Source organism: Haliotis asinina, chromosome 15, assembly GCF_037392515.1.
Source record: "Haliotis asinina isolate JCU_RB_2024 chromosome 15, JCU_Hal_asi_v2, whole genome shotgun sequence".
Lineage (NCBI taxonomy): Eukaryota > Metazoa > Mollusca > Gastropoda > Lepetellida > Haliotidae > Haliotis > Haliotis asinina.
In genome coordinates, this window is record NC_090294.1 from 9,789,505 (window position 1) to 9,805,516 (window position 16,012).

General features: G+C 39.2%; 1 protein-coding gene and 1 pseudogene across 1 annotated transcript; both read left to right on the plus strand.

Moving 5' to 3' along the window:
- The first annotated feature begins 1,507 nt into the window (after positions 1–1,507).
- On the plus strand, positions 1,508–6,319 carry LOC137265693 (uncharacterized). Its single transcript, XM_067801123.1, has 5 exons — positions 1,508–1,596; positions 3,320–3,488; positions 4,686–4,807; positions 5,424–5,499; positions 6,128–6,319. The coding sequence occupies exons 1-5, from the start codon at positions 1,551–1,553 to the stop codon at positions 6,231–6,233; spliced, it is 519 nt and encodes a 172-aa protein (XP_067657224.1). The 5' UTR covers positions 1,508–1,550; the 3' UTR covers positions 6,234–6,319.
- A 1,726-nt stretch (positions 6,320–8,045) lies between these two features.
- LOC137266283 (uncharacterized) lies at positions 8,046–10,293 on the plus strand (annotated as a pseudogene).
- Positions 10,294–16,012: the final 5,719 nt, after the last annotated feature.

Below are 16,012 nucleotides of genomic sequence, written 5' to 3' on the forward strand. Positions count from 1 at the left end.
GGCCCCGGGGTATGACGCTGAGGTTCTTTTAGCTCTTGTTTCGTCTGCAATGTGACCTTACATCGACCTGAAGCCACGTTTTGACGTCGAAGGACACACAGTTGTTGCAGTACTCAAATGTTGTTGCGCTCTTAATTATATGCAATGAGTCTCCCACCACACAGAGCTTATTGCTAACCTCCCGTTTGCATCGCCGCCCATTAATGAGGTCACTGCAAGTCACTCCGTCCATGATAATCTTTGGCATTTCTTTCAACCAAAGAAACGCACTTATTCTGCTAGATTGATTTATTGTGACCAATGTAATTCTCACGCTGGTTGAAACTGCTAAAACATAACTGATGTCCACTGATACGTTTCAAATCTCAGATGGAAATAATTGTCTAATTAAAGTAAGAGTAAGGTCCGTGTGACTGTTGGATGTTGTTTGGTCTGAAAGTGCTGTCATTCATCAACACACACTGTTTCAAGAAGAATTCGAGGGGTAGAACATTTTTATCATTAATCAAAACACGTAATTCGAACCGGAACCTTAACTAGACATGTATTTGGTTTCTATTTGTGTAGACGTATCCGTTGCACATACATATTATCTCGTATTGATCACATCCCGTCATTTTAATGGGACCAGTTTGTTAATGCCCGTGAGTGACAGCTGCTGTCTGGGGTTTCCGTCCTCATTACAGCCTCATTGTCGACACTAAACCTGTACAACGTGAGAGAGTTGTAGTGGAAATATTGTAAAGTGAGTGAGTGAGTGAAGCTGCTTCTCTGCTGTGTGCAAAAAAAACCCCCGAAATTGTGACAATTGCTCATTTCATGATTCCATTTCTTTCCTTCCCACTTGGTCAAAGTTATATCATCAGTTCATTTAATGTGTATGTACTTCATATACTGTATGTTAATTTGTCCTTTTAAAACGGCTAGGCTGGTGGTTAGAGTTTCCTGTATAAATACCATGTTTCTGGTCGTAGGTGTTATGAGTGAGTGTGTGAGCCCCTTTTAGCAATATGCCAGCAATATCACGACTGTGGAAACGATACACAGGCTTCACACATATACGCAGACACAACAGAAATCTCCGATAGTCTAATTATTATACTTCTCTCAGCCGACTGGACTGTAAACAGTATAAGCGGTTTTGCTGTAAATGTGTAACTTTCGCTCGTCACGACATGACTGGAATATTGCTTGTGTGACGCACGTGAGTGGGTGATCGGAATGAGAAAGCGAATGAGTTAGTTACGCCACAAACATCATTAATTCCCCAATATATTAATGTCAGACTCTTTAAATGGAATCTGGACCTGTGGCTATGCAGTCGTATCTAACGACCCCCAGTGATATTTGAAGTTCGTTTCGTCGTCGTAGAGGCTATGGAAAGCTCTAATGTTGAGCAGTTAAGTCAGTTAAATGAAAGAGGAGTGCATGGTTCACTTGTAACCTTTCGCACGATTGGTTGTGTAATAAATTCCTATGATGAGACATCTAACTTCCTATATAAGGACAAGGAAGATCCCGTGACACTAAATACATCGACTGTTATCAGGATGAAGTTTGTGATAAGTCTTGCGGTTTTGGCTCTCCTCTCCGCTGGTATGTACACATTTTCCTGTAGTGCTTATCAGTGGATCACGTAATAGAAAGCCGAAGTTATCCCAATTTTCAAACGCGCTTGCGAACTGTTTCCTATCATTATGAATCTTCTTGTGAGATCCTTACATGAACCACACTGTTTTTTTCTGTCCATGTGGTGAATATGCGAGAGTTGTTTTGCTGTTTGATCTTTAATAAACGACATCAGGGTCCACTTGCACAAAGCGATCTTAGCGCTATAATTATTGTAAATCCTTAAGATCGCGATTTTAGGCTTCGGCTACAATTGCCATCCACTTGTACAAAACAGTTTTAGGCTAAGATCATTAGTTACAGTCAAAATTTACAAGTGGTCAGAACTAATTGTACGGAGCTAAGATCGGTAGTAACAAAATGGCGTTCTAATTAGTGTCACTTTCACGCAAATAATTAGCTTCACGTTTGAAGATTGCTTTCATATTGCATAAAAGTGTGTGAGTCGCCTCGACACTTCAACAAAACCAAGAATGCAGCATCGATTTAACGTTGTTAGAGGTAGTGAACAACATCATTATCAAATCGATATCATAAAGTACAATCCTCACCCGATTCAGTGTTAGAAAAAGTATGAATACCATACCTTTTTGATAATCAAGGAAAGGATAGTGACGAAAGGTGTCTGCATGCGATTAGTAATGGCCATGACCTTTTCAATAGCTCAAGATCAGCTAATCTTAGTTTTTACGCAAGATGGGAGTGGTTCCCCTTGGCATAGTATGTCATGTCAGTGATTTTGTCTTCGTTTATCATTAAAATAATCTACAGTTAGATCACGTACAAACTCATGTATATTTGTAATTCTTAAATCTAAAATTGAATCTGACGAGAGACAACAGTTTTAATCCTATACATTTTAAATATAATACAAGTATTCTTCAAAGAGGAAAATAAACTTGCTCAGGCATGTGAAATTTGCATAAAAGATATTTCACGAACGGAAAAAATAATTATCGACGAAATAGCTTAAAATAATTAACAAACTGTAAATAAGTATTTAACAACACATACAACACACACGGTATAATATTGTTTTCATGTTTCCCAGTCACTAAAATTCTGTATTAAATGAGCCAGCGCAGTGAACGAGTTTGTGACAAGCAGGCGGGGCAAGTAATCTGGACGAATACACTTGGTTGCTACAGGCAGATTGGCAATACATGCTGACCGTGGCGTGAAATCAATACCGCTACTGTTTAATACGTGTCTCGTAGAGCGATTTAGTTCAGCAAGACACCATCACGACACGATTCGCACTAGTAAATTGAACTTTTGAATATTTAGACGATGGTCCGTTTCCCTCTTGTTTCAAATAGAAAGTTCGAGGGGTCGTTCCCATGCATGCAAATTGGGGCCATTTATCAGGTCGGGACTCATCTAATACTTGTCAGGCAGTAAGAGTGATTGTAAATAAGGTTGCTCTGTGCAAATGGATTAGGGCAATTGTATGGTGATTGTAAAGTTGATTGTAGGGGTCTAAGATTGATGGTAACTAAAGTTGCTCTGTGCAAGTGGTCATGGATATATCTGAGACTTAAGTTCCGATCAAGCACGACTGTTGCTCTGTGAGACATCTTCTTGTCCCAATGTCCTGTCTTTCCAGGTTCTGCTTTTCAAACGGTGTGTTGATATGACTTCATGTGGCATATGTTATATTGTTGTACCAAATGTCTTCAACTGTTTTAAGACAGAGTGTGCGGTTTTAAGTGGCTTAAAAAGAGGGATAGTGAAAGAATACCAGCACGTGAGTGCCTTACCCCATCGTGCAGGAATGTATTCGAGCCAGTCATGGATATCTTGGGAACACCAGCGTTGGAGCTGCTCATCCAAGATGGCCGTCTAAGTCTTGATTGCAGGTAAGAATAAAAATTGTTAAATGACATTTCAAAATGTTCCTAATATGTATATAGAGACTCTCACCCAAGTGTCTACTGATACCAACTATATCAACATGAGTTGATAAAGTAACAAATATAAGAGGCTTGCCGAGGATATTTTTACCTTTATCAACGAGTGTTGATATATTTGATATCAGAAGACTCGCGGGTGAGATTCTATTTATCACCCCAAATCATTCTTCTTCAGTTTTCAGTAAAAAATGTACATCTTTGAACACAGTACTGCCATTAGACTTGCAGTGCAGCAATGAGTGAGTGAGTGAGTTTAGTTTTACGTCGCACTTAGCAATATTCCAGCTATATGGCGACGGTCTGTAAATAATCGAGTCTGGACCAGACAATCCAGTGATCAACAACATGAGCATCGATCTGCGCAATTGGGAACCGATGACATGTGTCAACCAAGTCAGCTAGTCTGACCACCCGATCCCGTTAGTCGCCTCTTACGACAAGCATAGTCACCTTTTATGGCAAGCATGGGTTGCTGAAGGCCTATTCTACCCCGGGACCTTCACGGGTGCAGTGCAGCAATGACATAGCATAGTGATGTCATCAAGTTCATAACGTCATAGCATTGCCAGGGTATTGTGCAAAATGTACTGTCCAAACGAGATATCGTCTGATCTCGCATAAGTGATATCTCCTGTAAAACACAGGTTGGATGATAAATGATAATGTGTTTTTTTTTACTTGTATTGGTACAAACTTTCTATCAATATTATTGCTGAATGAGATTAGTTGTGTCAAGCTTTGGTGTGTCGTATGAGTGAATGAGTTTTTAGCAATATTCCAACAACACTGTGGCGGGGGACGCCAGAAATGGACTTTGTACCCATGTGGTGAATCGAACCCGGATCTTCGGTGTGACGAGCGAACGATTTAACAACTAGGCTACTTCGGCGCCCCTTGATGTGCAGAAATTATGGTTGTTTCGAAGTGTAAAATCAGACGATGTGTCATGATTCCTTAGTTATTATTTTACTGTTATCTCAGCTAACTCGATGTATCGAGGTAGGGAAACTGGACATGTGTTGTGACAAGAAAAAGACTATTCACAAGACAGCGATAGGATGGTGACTTCTCCTAGAAGCAGTGTTAAATTAACATGATAACATTTTGCAAGTATATATTTGTTATACCATATTGTCTTTTCAGCCGACAGAACCTAGATCGAGCCGACAAATGCACGAACCCTTCATCGTTCTTGTGTGCTTCACCCTACCAAATACAATTGAAACTTAACACTGCCCTTAACATCTTCTGTAGAAACGAAGCAGGTGCGTGCAGTTTAGGAATTTCTATGTTGAAAATCACGTGAACTGCTGTGTCGAGTACATGATTCAGTGGCAATAAGTGGCAACATAACCTAGATCGCCAACTTATCTCAAGGTATAAAGACGGTCATGTGATGAAGGGTTCTACATAGTCATAAAGTATGGAACAGTGGCTTTCAAGTCTCTAACACAATACGCTTAGTTGATTGACAATATACGGAAAAGCAAGAGTTTTTTGTCAAGTGTTTCAATAACAGACATAAATGTGAACGCTTGCTTATATGAGATTTAATTTTTTTCGAAATTTGCGTTTCTTTTGCTGTTCAGTATATGTCCTGCAGATCAATACAGTATCGAATACATGTTTATTAAACTCAACACGTTGACAACACGGTCCAAGAACACTGTCAACGTTTGTTTTTTATTCACATTACGACGAAACACCGAAATATGTTTGAATATGTTGTAAAATACTCCGAGTTACCCAGGGTTTGACACAATCGTAAAAGTGATGAATAGAAAAAGAAAGGATAGCCGCAAGCTCGGCACAAGATTATATTATTCATCAATACTGTGACGTCGTGTATTACGTGTTCTGTTTGTTTTACATGTTTAACAGATATCGAGAAGGAAGCATCCTGCTGGACAAGTGGGAACGTGATCGGGGCTATAATTTCATGTTATGATGGTGACAGGTAGGCACCTGTAGTAGTATCTATGATACGATTTCAATACTATGATTATGATGTGTGACTTCGGTCAATGATAACGCCTCCGAGTTTTTAGTAGGCAATCTAAAACCAGAGGGGGGATTTCCCGACCCCGATGGTTTTAAATTGTCTACCACAAAAGAGGAGAAGTGTTTTCTCTCATTCACCGTCAATGATGATCTTTTAATGAAGCTGAACAATAACTGAAGCGCACGTAAAATCAATTTAATGATAGTACCTATAAGTAGATATTTTAACACCATGACCGTCGTCGGCCCGGTGGCCGTGCGGTAGAACGTCTGCCCAAGGATGAGAGAATTGCGGTTCCAATCCCACATCGAAAAACCTTTGTAATGTGAGTTTAACACTCATGTATCATTTGAATGTTGATGTTCATATAAAGTTAGGAAAAGTAAAACCTGGGAAGCGGTCTTACCAATGAAAAGTAAAACCTGTCCCTCCAAATCAAAAACCTCAAATACGGTTTTTCTGGGAAAACAAGAGATGACCTAATATATAGCGACAACCATACTTTAGGTTTACATTACACAGACCACACCTACATCGTGGACCACATATGGATGATTGCTATTCACACGTGTTCTGATTACAGGGAGGTATATGGCGCGTGTGCTCAACAAAGTGTGGGCAACCTACAAGGGTGTTCTACAACTACAGGGGCCATCGTGAGGCAGCTAGTTTTGGCACTGGTTGACTAAATGTCAGTTGCTACACACCGTTACTAATCAACTGGTCCTTTCATGTAACATATAGTTTTGTTACACAATAAATTGTTCTGCACTTGTGTTGCCGTTTCGGGTATTTTTTTTAAAATGGTTGACTTTGAAATTCAGTGTTTTCGTTGCGACATTCTCTTAAGTCTATTAGTGTCAAAAATCAATGAATTGCCGAAATAGGTGTTGTAATGGCATGTATTATTAGACGCTTTTTAAGAACTTACCAACTGAAATGTGTGACCCTTAAGGAAAGACCCTTGACCAACACAGTCAGCTAACTAATAATGATCCTGAAACCAAACAACAGAATTACCTGCATGATAATGATCTTCACATAGAACAACAGAGTCAACTAGCTAATGATGATCCTGAAACCAAACAACACAATTACCTACATGATAATGATCTTCACATAGAACAACACAGTCAACTAGCTAATGATGATCCTGAAACCAAACAACACAATTACCTACATGATAATGATCTTCACATAGAACAACAGAGTCAACTAACTAATGATGACCTTATACAGAACAACATAACTACCTTCACGATATTGATCTTCACATTGACCAGCACAGTCAATGATCAGAACAACAGAATTGCCTACATGATAATGATCTTCACACTGACCAAAACAGTCAACTAACTAATGATGATCCTTATACAGAACGGAACATGATAATGGTCCTCACATTCAGCAATATTTCAGCAGTATAGCGCTGGTCTGGACCAGACAATCTAGTGACCAACATCATTACCTTCGATCTAAGCACTTATTTAATTTAGGCATTCGATGACATTTGTCAACCATGTCAGCAAGCCTGACTACCTGCTCCATTTAGTTTCCTCTTAAGACTATCATGGGTTACTGAAGATCAGTTCTAGCCCGGATCTTCACGGGTTAAAACTATGAATACTGATAAGCAGTATGAAAGAATGAACATTGTCGACTCATTTGTGTTACGTGCACGTCTCTCTTTTTAAAATATAATGTGTGTCAGAGATCAGCTGTCAACCAGATTCATATAAAGATATGTTTCAGCTTACAAATTACGCGTAAGTTTTTATTCTGTTCGTATAATATGACTTAAACACTTACAGACAGTTGACGTCAACGTGCTAATATAAAGGTAAACAGGATACATTTATGATTTACTCAATCTTAAAAACATGCATGTAACCTTTCCCAGAGCATTCTAAACTGTTTATCGCTGAATACATTTGAATATAATGTCATGTCAGAAATGGTGATTCTAGAATGACGTATACAGTATGTTCCAATGTTGTTTTTTCTAAATCAGTGGACTTAAGCAGACGCAGAATACGATCGCCCTTTCGACATATTCTTGCATCATGTGCGATTCATAAATACGTATTTAAATTCATGCTAAAGGACATCGTACAAACGTCTTGATGAACTATCAAAAGAGTTTTGTAATTATATTAATAAATTTTCAGTCATAAATGCAGACATAGTTTCACATAATCATTGTTTTCATATGTATGGCTTGCACAGTTATTAAAGGTTTTATTGAGTTTCATCCTATTTCAATAAAGGTAAATACGGGCTATGCTTGGTGAACAGAGGCAATCTCGAACACACTCATTTGCTTGTTTCGGTTTTTCACATCGAAATAAGCATTAATAATAATTCTACCATGACTATGTGAAATGCGTAAATTTGATTGGTCAATCAATAAAAGTAGACACTATCAATTTCGATTGAAAATGCGCCTGTTTTCATGGCGAACGTATACAACACTGCCGGACTACTTCCGCTTGACCACCAACATGGCGGATGTAAACATCGCAGACGCGCTTGATGTCGGTATATTTTCAGTCGGCAGTTTTGCAGACGTATATGGCCCAGACCTGGACGAATTTGATGATGATGATGATGATGATGAGTTTGACTCAATCCTGGCAAACCTAACCAATTCAGGTGAATTGACCCCCGAAACCTTATTATAACAACATTTTGGATATAAATCAGTTTGAAAGAGTCGTATGCTAAGAGATCAGTCAGAAAAACATCTTTTTTTAAATATTTGTAAATATTTCTTTACAACATAACATAAGCACGTAATCGTTTTCAACCTCGTTTATTCTCAGAAAAAACAGAAAGTGCCATACCAGGACAGAATAAATATGCACCTAAGGATGAAGAAACAACTGTTAGCGATGGGAACATAAACACGGGTAGGAAGTAATGGAAGTAATGAAAAACATAACAGTCCGGAACTATTAGTCCGGAACAACTTATTATAAGATTTTACGAGCTTTGTTTACAATGTTAAAATGGGGCCTGCAAATTAGTGCAATGGACCAGCTGATTAAGATAGCCAACACAATAGATCTACACTTGTATCTCGTGAATGGATTGGGTTTTTTTTCTTTGTTATTTTTTTTCAAAATAAAAACCCAGTAAATTATTCCCACAGACACAAGAGATGAGAGACAAACAACTTTTGGGGAAAGCCGCTGCCGCTTCGCAACAATTGATGAAGCTAACTTGGACTCCATTTTTTTTGGATGGCCGACCCAAATCAACCCTACGGACAACACACTGGGGTGTTAGGATTTTTCAACGTGAGCGCAAAAGTCATTAAAAAACATGCATTAAACCTTGTCTCGAAAACAGAATAATACGATTACTTCCTCTTTAATTGTGAGAGAACCTCCTACCATATAAGCTTCCATTATATCAATTTTTAAACACAATCACTCTTTATATGCCAACCATAAACAAACAATATTTAACATTGCACAAAGCCTTGTAAATAGTCCTATTTATGGAAAAGATGACATCAAAATGTGAAATAAGTGCCTACCTGGTAAAGAGTATGTTTGTTTCCATTTAGAATGGCTAACACATCATGAGATATCCATCAAGTTTGAAGCACTTCCCAAAGAAAAACTGGCGTCACACCTCCGACACTTTTATGCAGAACTTCGCACTAAAGATGGCAAATTCTACTCGAAGTCTTCTTTCGTCGGAATCCGATCGGCGATTCACAGGCATCTGAGATCTCCACCGTTTGAAAGAAACATCAATATTTTGCAGGACATTGAGTTCCATAGTGCTAACAATGTTTTCACAGGAATGCTAAGAAAAATTAAAAGACTTGGTCTAGACAATGCACAACACCACGAGCCCATCTCACAGGCAGATCTCGCAAAAATTAGAAGTTCTCTATCTGTTGACACACCAGTTTAGTTGCAGAAAAAGGTGTGGTTTGATTTGACTTTGGGCTTTGGTCGCAGGGGAAATGAAAATCAGCGTGATTTGACGATTGATTCATTTGCTGTTGAATCCGACGATGTAGGTATGGAGTATATAACAATGACACACTCCGAATCCACCAAAAATCATCCCGGGGGGTTGCAAGATAAGTTCCAGGCGAAACCCCGAATTTACGCCACTTACACTGCATCATGCCCAGTTGCTTCCTTCAAAAAGTACATTGAATTGAACAAGCAGAATCCCGCTTTCTACCAACTTCCTCGGAAGAATGCCACTGCTGGCGATCCATGCTGGTACACATTGAAACCACTTGGCCACAACACTCTGTCAGAAATGATGAAAACCATTTCAAAAGAATGCCAGGTTAGTCGCATTTACACCAATCATTGTGTTAGGGCCACCACTATCACTCTCTTGTCGCATGCCGGGGTAGAGGCACGTTAAATCATCAAGCTCACTGGTCACAGTAATCAACAGTCCTTGATGAGTTATAACACTGACTCGTCGGTCAATCAGAGAAGATACTATTCTCCAATTCTGCAAGGTTCACATTCGACAGTCGGCACTTTAGCTTCCTCAACTGTCACCTCAAATTCAAATTTCAATCTCGCGCAGAATGTAAAGACTGCCTCGTCCGCCTCCTTCCAAATTTCAAACTGTAACGTCACGGTAAACAATTTTTTCCAGGAATTTAGGTCAGACCAGTCCATTATCGTGTTGGGAGAGGGTTATCCAAATAGACTGGTTTCCGTTGTATTTAGATTTGTTTATCTGAACCAAGCTGTTAAGCATTAAATTATTGCAATGTATAGACAGTTGTTTGTTTTCTGTAGACAATACGTTTTAGGTTACGATGTATGTTAATAAATACGAAAGGCACCTATAATACCTTTCACAGACGAGTTCAATTCTTAATGTTTAACAAACATGTTTCCTGAGCATTGCCACTCGGGTGCCCGTCTCTGTCCCTGTCGCAGTGACCTCCTTGGTGGTGGTTTTGGTCTTGGTATTGGATTTGGACTTGACCTTAGTCTGGGCCTTGGAGTTGGCCTCTGTCGGACATTCAAGGCACAGGAGTAGTGACTCATTTCGCTGCTCTGTTCCACACAAACACTAACATCTGCTTCCTCTCCTCTACCATCTGCTTCTGCTGTGCCGGGGATATCTGGCTCACGCCGCATGTGGTCGTCACCATCAAAAGGATTGCTAGCTACCTCTACATTCGTCAGGTCGGCACCTTCAGACTGTGAGATAGAATCTTCTTCCAAGGATTCCGCGCTGGTGACAGTAGGATCACCAGGCTCCGTTGGAAGTCCAGCAAGCAAGCTTGAGATGGACTCACACTCAACCTGATTCGACGCTGATGGTTCTGTCTCAAAGTCTGGCTCCAATTGGGTGTCCAGTCCTGATCTCGTAGGTCGTCCGTTGTCCTCAGCTGATAAAGATCCTATGGGTAAGAGGAGGTTACGATGCAAGGTCATTGTCCTTCCGTTTCCGTTTTCCTTCTTTACTACAAACACTGGTATGTCCAGGTTAGGCTGACAAAGAACTACATACGGATCCTCTTCCCACTTGTCAGATAACTTGTGTTTTCCCTCAGAAGCAGGAATCTTCACCAGCATTCCGTGTCCAGACTGGATTGTTGCACCTCTGGCTCGAATGTCATAAGCAGCCTTCTCTTCTGTCTTCTGGGTATGGCAATGTTGTAGCTTTGCTCCAGCCTTGTCTTTTAGGTCTTCACATAGGAGGTCATGAGTCTGCTTATCTTGTGGCACCCGTGGCGAGCCACCTCCTCGTGGTAGGTGCTGTGTAACGCGAAGAGCTCGCCGACATCCCCGTTGTGGTTCTATCAATCGGCTGGTCACGCCATGCTCTGCGGGTGGACAACATTCTTATTGCATCAGTTGAATGTCATTGTGCATTTGTGAAATGAATGTTTATGTCAGAACTTATTTACTATTCGTTTGCCTAGAGTCCTGTGCCAGAAGGCGGTGGCTCATGGGCCAATCTGCTGATTGACCCTAAATTCTGTATCTCCCCACGTTTCTGTTAAGAGCCGAACCAGCCTGACATTATATGTGGTGGACAAGTATAGCTGTTTATGTTCACTGGAGTATATCACCCTTGTATCCCTGGTGTTTGCATGCTGGATATCCGCTGCAGATGGACACTGTCCTTGTTGACATTCGGTGGCGGGTAGGGAGCAAGGGTACTGAACATCTCAGATACATCATGAATCAACTACATTCTGGTTCCGCTAGAAATGACAAGACAAAGGGTCTGGAGGCTGAAAATATTTCAGTTCCAAAACAACAAGACAACTGGTCAAAATTTATAGTCATTGAGGCTACAAATGGTGAACCCCTCAAATTAAATCCTTTTTTGATTTCCAAGACAATCCAATCTATATGTGGAGAAGTCAAAAACGTCTTATGTCTCCGTGGTGGTCAGCTCCTTGTAGAATGTGCAAGGAGACACCTGTCAATTAATCTATTGCAACAACACCAGTTTGCAAATGTCAGCGTTAAGGCCACTGAACATAAAACACTCAATTCGAGTAGAGGAATTGTGCGAGACCGAGCCCGTTGTTTGTCGGACATGTCAGTAGAGGAAATCGTTGAAGAACTTAAAGATCAAAATGTCGCGTCTGTAAAGCATTTCACAGTCAAGAAACAAGATGGTAGAACTGGTCCAAGCAACACCTATCTGTTTACCTTTTCATTGAGCACAATCCCTAAATCATTAAAAGCTGGTTATTTCAATATCGGAGTGGAAGTGTACATCCCGACTCCACTCCGATGTTATACATGTCAGAAGTTTGAACATGGCTCAAAATCCTGCCGAAATCTACATCGTTGTCACCGTTGCAGTGAGGATCATGAAGATGCTCACTGCAGCAAAGATCCTAAATGTGTAAACTGCAGAGGTGATCATGTTTCGTCACCAAAATCCTACCCTGAATGGCAGATCCAATCCAAACTCCTGAAGTTGAAATATCAAAGTAACATTTCCAAAAAACAAGTACATCAAATGCAGTCGACATCATCTTCGACCATCAGTTATTCAGCTGCTGTGTCCAGAAAACCCTCATCAGTGTCAGTTTCATGCCAAACTGATTTGACTTGGACTAAATCCAAACAACTAATCTCTGTGCAAACTATTGACTATGTGACCAAACTATTCACTATGTGACCAGACTACTGTGACATCAGCATCTCAGACCGTCAGCCAATCAGATCAAACGGTTGCTCAGAAAACTGTTAATCTTGATGAGAATGTTGAAATGTCGAAAGCTTGCCGGAAACGCTTAAATCTGAAACAAGCATCCAAAAATCCCTCTATTGTAGAGACGCCTGTTACAGTAGAGGTTCACAACTCCTTTGAACCCCTGGAGATGGAGGTAACTCCTACTTCAGAAAACAAGCTTAGGAGTTCTCGTGAGAGGTCGCCAATACAACCATCATGAGACAAAATCCTAAACTAATACAATGGAATTGCAGAGGCCTTAAGACCAATTATGATGATCTACAATTATTATCTCAAGACTTTAAAACATCATTTAGTTTGCAGGAGACATACCTGAAAAGTACGGACAAATGTGATCTTCGTCAGTACAATTCATTTCATTCGTTTTCACCTTCAGGTGAGAAAGCCACTAGTGGCGCTTCCATCTTGGTGAGGCAATTGTTTGTGTAATCCATGACATAATCGCTTCCGCGCCTAGCGTAAGTAATGATACAGTAATACCCATGTATAAGTCCGTAGGGTATAAACTACGGGAGGACCAGAGAGATAGTTTTCATACGTACTTGGTAGATGGCATAAAGAATGGTATCCTGAATGATTTCAGAGATCTACTGTATATTGATGTTAACTCTGCCATTTCAAAAATTACATCCCTACTTCAATTATCCGGCGTTAGAGCAGGGGCTATCAGACTCACTTCACCTTATCACCGTCAATCGCGCCAACCTCCTTGGTTTGATCAAGAATGTGGCAAACTTAAGTCTGAAAAATACAGACTTTTAAACTGTTTCAGAAAGCATAAATGCGATTCTAACCTCGATTCCTATCTGAATGCAAAACAATTTTAAAAAATGTTGCGAATTAAAAAAAGATAATTATTTAGCCAAAGCTGCAGATGATATTAAAATAGCAGCAAGAAATCCTGACTGTAAGATATTTTGGAGCACGTTAAAACGCTATCTTCAGAAAACAGTTCCCACAGATAATATTTCTCCGTACCAATGGTATCATTACTTCAAAGGTCTCTTTTCCTGTAGAGATACAAAACAGCTTTCAGATTTTGATAAATCAGTGTACGATTTCGTCTCAACGCATGACTGTGACGATTGTGAAGAGCTTTCATTCTCGCATGATGTTTTATCAACTCCAATTACCGAAGAGGAGGTAATAAAATCTATAAATGAATTGAAATGGAATAAGGCAACGGGGCATGACGGTATCCCTCCCTCATTTTACAAATGTACTTTTACTTCTTTAGTGTCTTATTTGAAAGATTTATTTAATGTAGTTCTTGACAGTGGTAAATTCCCATCGGTATGGAATATAGGCATGATTGTCCCTTTATTCAAGTCTGGAAGTGTATCAGAACCATGCAACTATCGTGGAATATCTCTTCTAAATTAAATATTTCTGGAAAATTATTTACTAATATATTAGAAAAGCGTTTACGTGCCTGGGTTGATCTAAACGAACTACTTGACGAGGCTCAAGCTGGTTTTAGATCCAATTATAGTACAACTGATAATTTATTTATATTACAGTCATTATGTACAAAGTACCTCTGCAGACCTAAAGGGAGATTCTATTGCGCTTTCATCGACTTTAAGAAAGCCTTTGATTTTGTTGACCGTAAGAAATTGCTATTTGTGATACATACCAAAGGATGCCATGGCAAAATGTATAATATTTTAAGAAGCATGTATGACTCTGTTGCAGTCTGTGTTAGAACTAATTCTGGCAACACTGAATCCTTTAATACTTCCGCTGGTGTGCGACAAGGCTGTGTATTAAGCACCGTACTCTTCATATTCTTTATTAATGAACTTGTAGATGATATGTATAAATCATGTAATAATGGAATATTTGTTACTCCCCAAATCAAAGATTTACTTTTGCTTCTCTTTGCAGATGATATTGTTACGTTTTCATTTATGGTAAACGGACTGCAGAGACAGATAAATATTCTTCAAACATTTTGTGACACATGGGGACTAGAGTTGAATATGGAAAAATCTAATATAGTTGTCTTTAGAAATGGGGGTATAGTGACACATTCTGAAAGATGGTTATTCCGGGGCAAAAGTATGAATGTTTTTTCATATTATAAATATTTGGGTCTTTTATTTTCTAGCCGATTAAATTGGTCCATGGCATCTAAAACTCTTGCAGCACAAGCTAAGAAGGCATTATTTCCCATTTTCAAACTCTTTAAGGCTAATAAATTTATTTCATTTGACTCAGCTTGCTTACTTTTTGACACTAAAATAGCACCAATATTGTTATATGGATCCGAAATTTGGGGAGTAAACTACTTCGAAGCCATTGAAAATGTGCATGCATCATATTTTAAAAGATTTCTTACTGTAGGTAAATTTGCTTCCAACAAAGCCGTACTTGGCGATACAGGACGCTATAACATGCATATTGTGAGTCAAATGAGAGTTATCAGATACTGGATTAGACATACAAGAATGCCTGATTACCGCTACCCGTATCAAAGCTATCAATTACTATTATCACCCGACAAACGTGGAAAGTATTCTTGGGCTTCGGGTGTGCGAAATGTGTTATTTTCAAGCGGGTTTTCTTATGTTTGGTTTAAGCAAGATGTTGGTGATATAAAAATGTTTCTGTCAGCATTTAAACAACGAATAAAAGATATATACATTCAGAATTGGTACGCATCAGTAAATTCATCGAGTTTTCTAAGTCATTATTCACAATGTAAATCGATGTTTGGACCTGAAAAATATATTAGGGTCCTTAATGATAAGTCCCTTTTAAGAAATTTTTGTAAATTTAGAATCTCTCTACATGCCTTAAAAATACAGCGTTATAGAAAAGATAAAAATACACTAGAAGATTTATCATGTTCTTATTGTTCTTCTGGTAAAACTGAAGACGAACGTCACCTATTATTAGATTGTGAGGCATTCTCTGCCGGCCGAAGGAAGTATTTAAAATGCTTTAATGATGCCCCACAAACGATATATAAAATACTTAAATCTAATAACGATGACACTATTAAATCAGCTGCCATTTTTATAAAACATTTGATGTCCATCCTTAAATTACATGTAAAACCATAATTTCGTGTCACGTGACCAATATTTGTTAAAAAGAAAAATTAACTGTACTATGGGCCACTGGGCCTTCACTACTGAATAAAACCTGTCTGTCTGGTGTGATTCATAGTCCTTTTCCTCTTCAAAGCAATCTTCAGGCGGTTGCTGTCCGCCTCTCTTTACAAATAACATTTACGCTTTGT

What these genes read in the sequence shown, in the direction of transcription:
- LOC137265693 (XM_067801123.1), top strand. Translation starts at nt 1,551, where the DNA reads ATGAAGTTTGTGATAAGTCTTGCGGTTTTGGCTCTCCTCTCCGCTG. An exon ending in TTTGGCTCTCCTCTCCGCTG is followed by an intron (nt 1,597 to 3,319) that starts GTATGTACACAT and finishes AACTGTTTTAAG; the next exon opens with ACAGAGTGTGCGGTTTTAAG. An exon ending in CTTCTGTAGAAACGAAGCAG is followed by an intron (nt 4,808 to 5,423) that starts GTGCGTGCAGTT and finishes CATGTTTAACAG; the next exon opens with ATATCGAGAAGGAAGCATCC.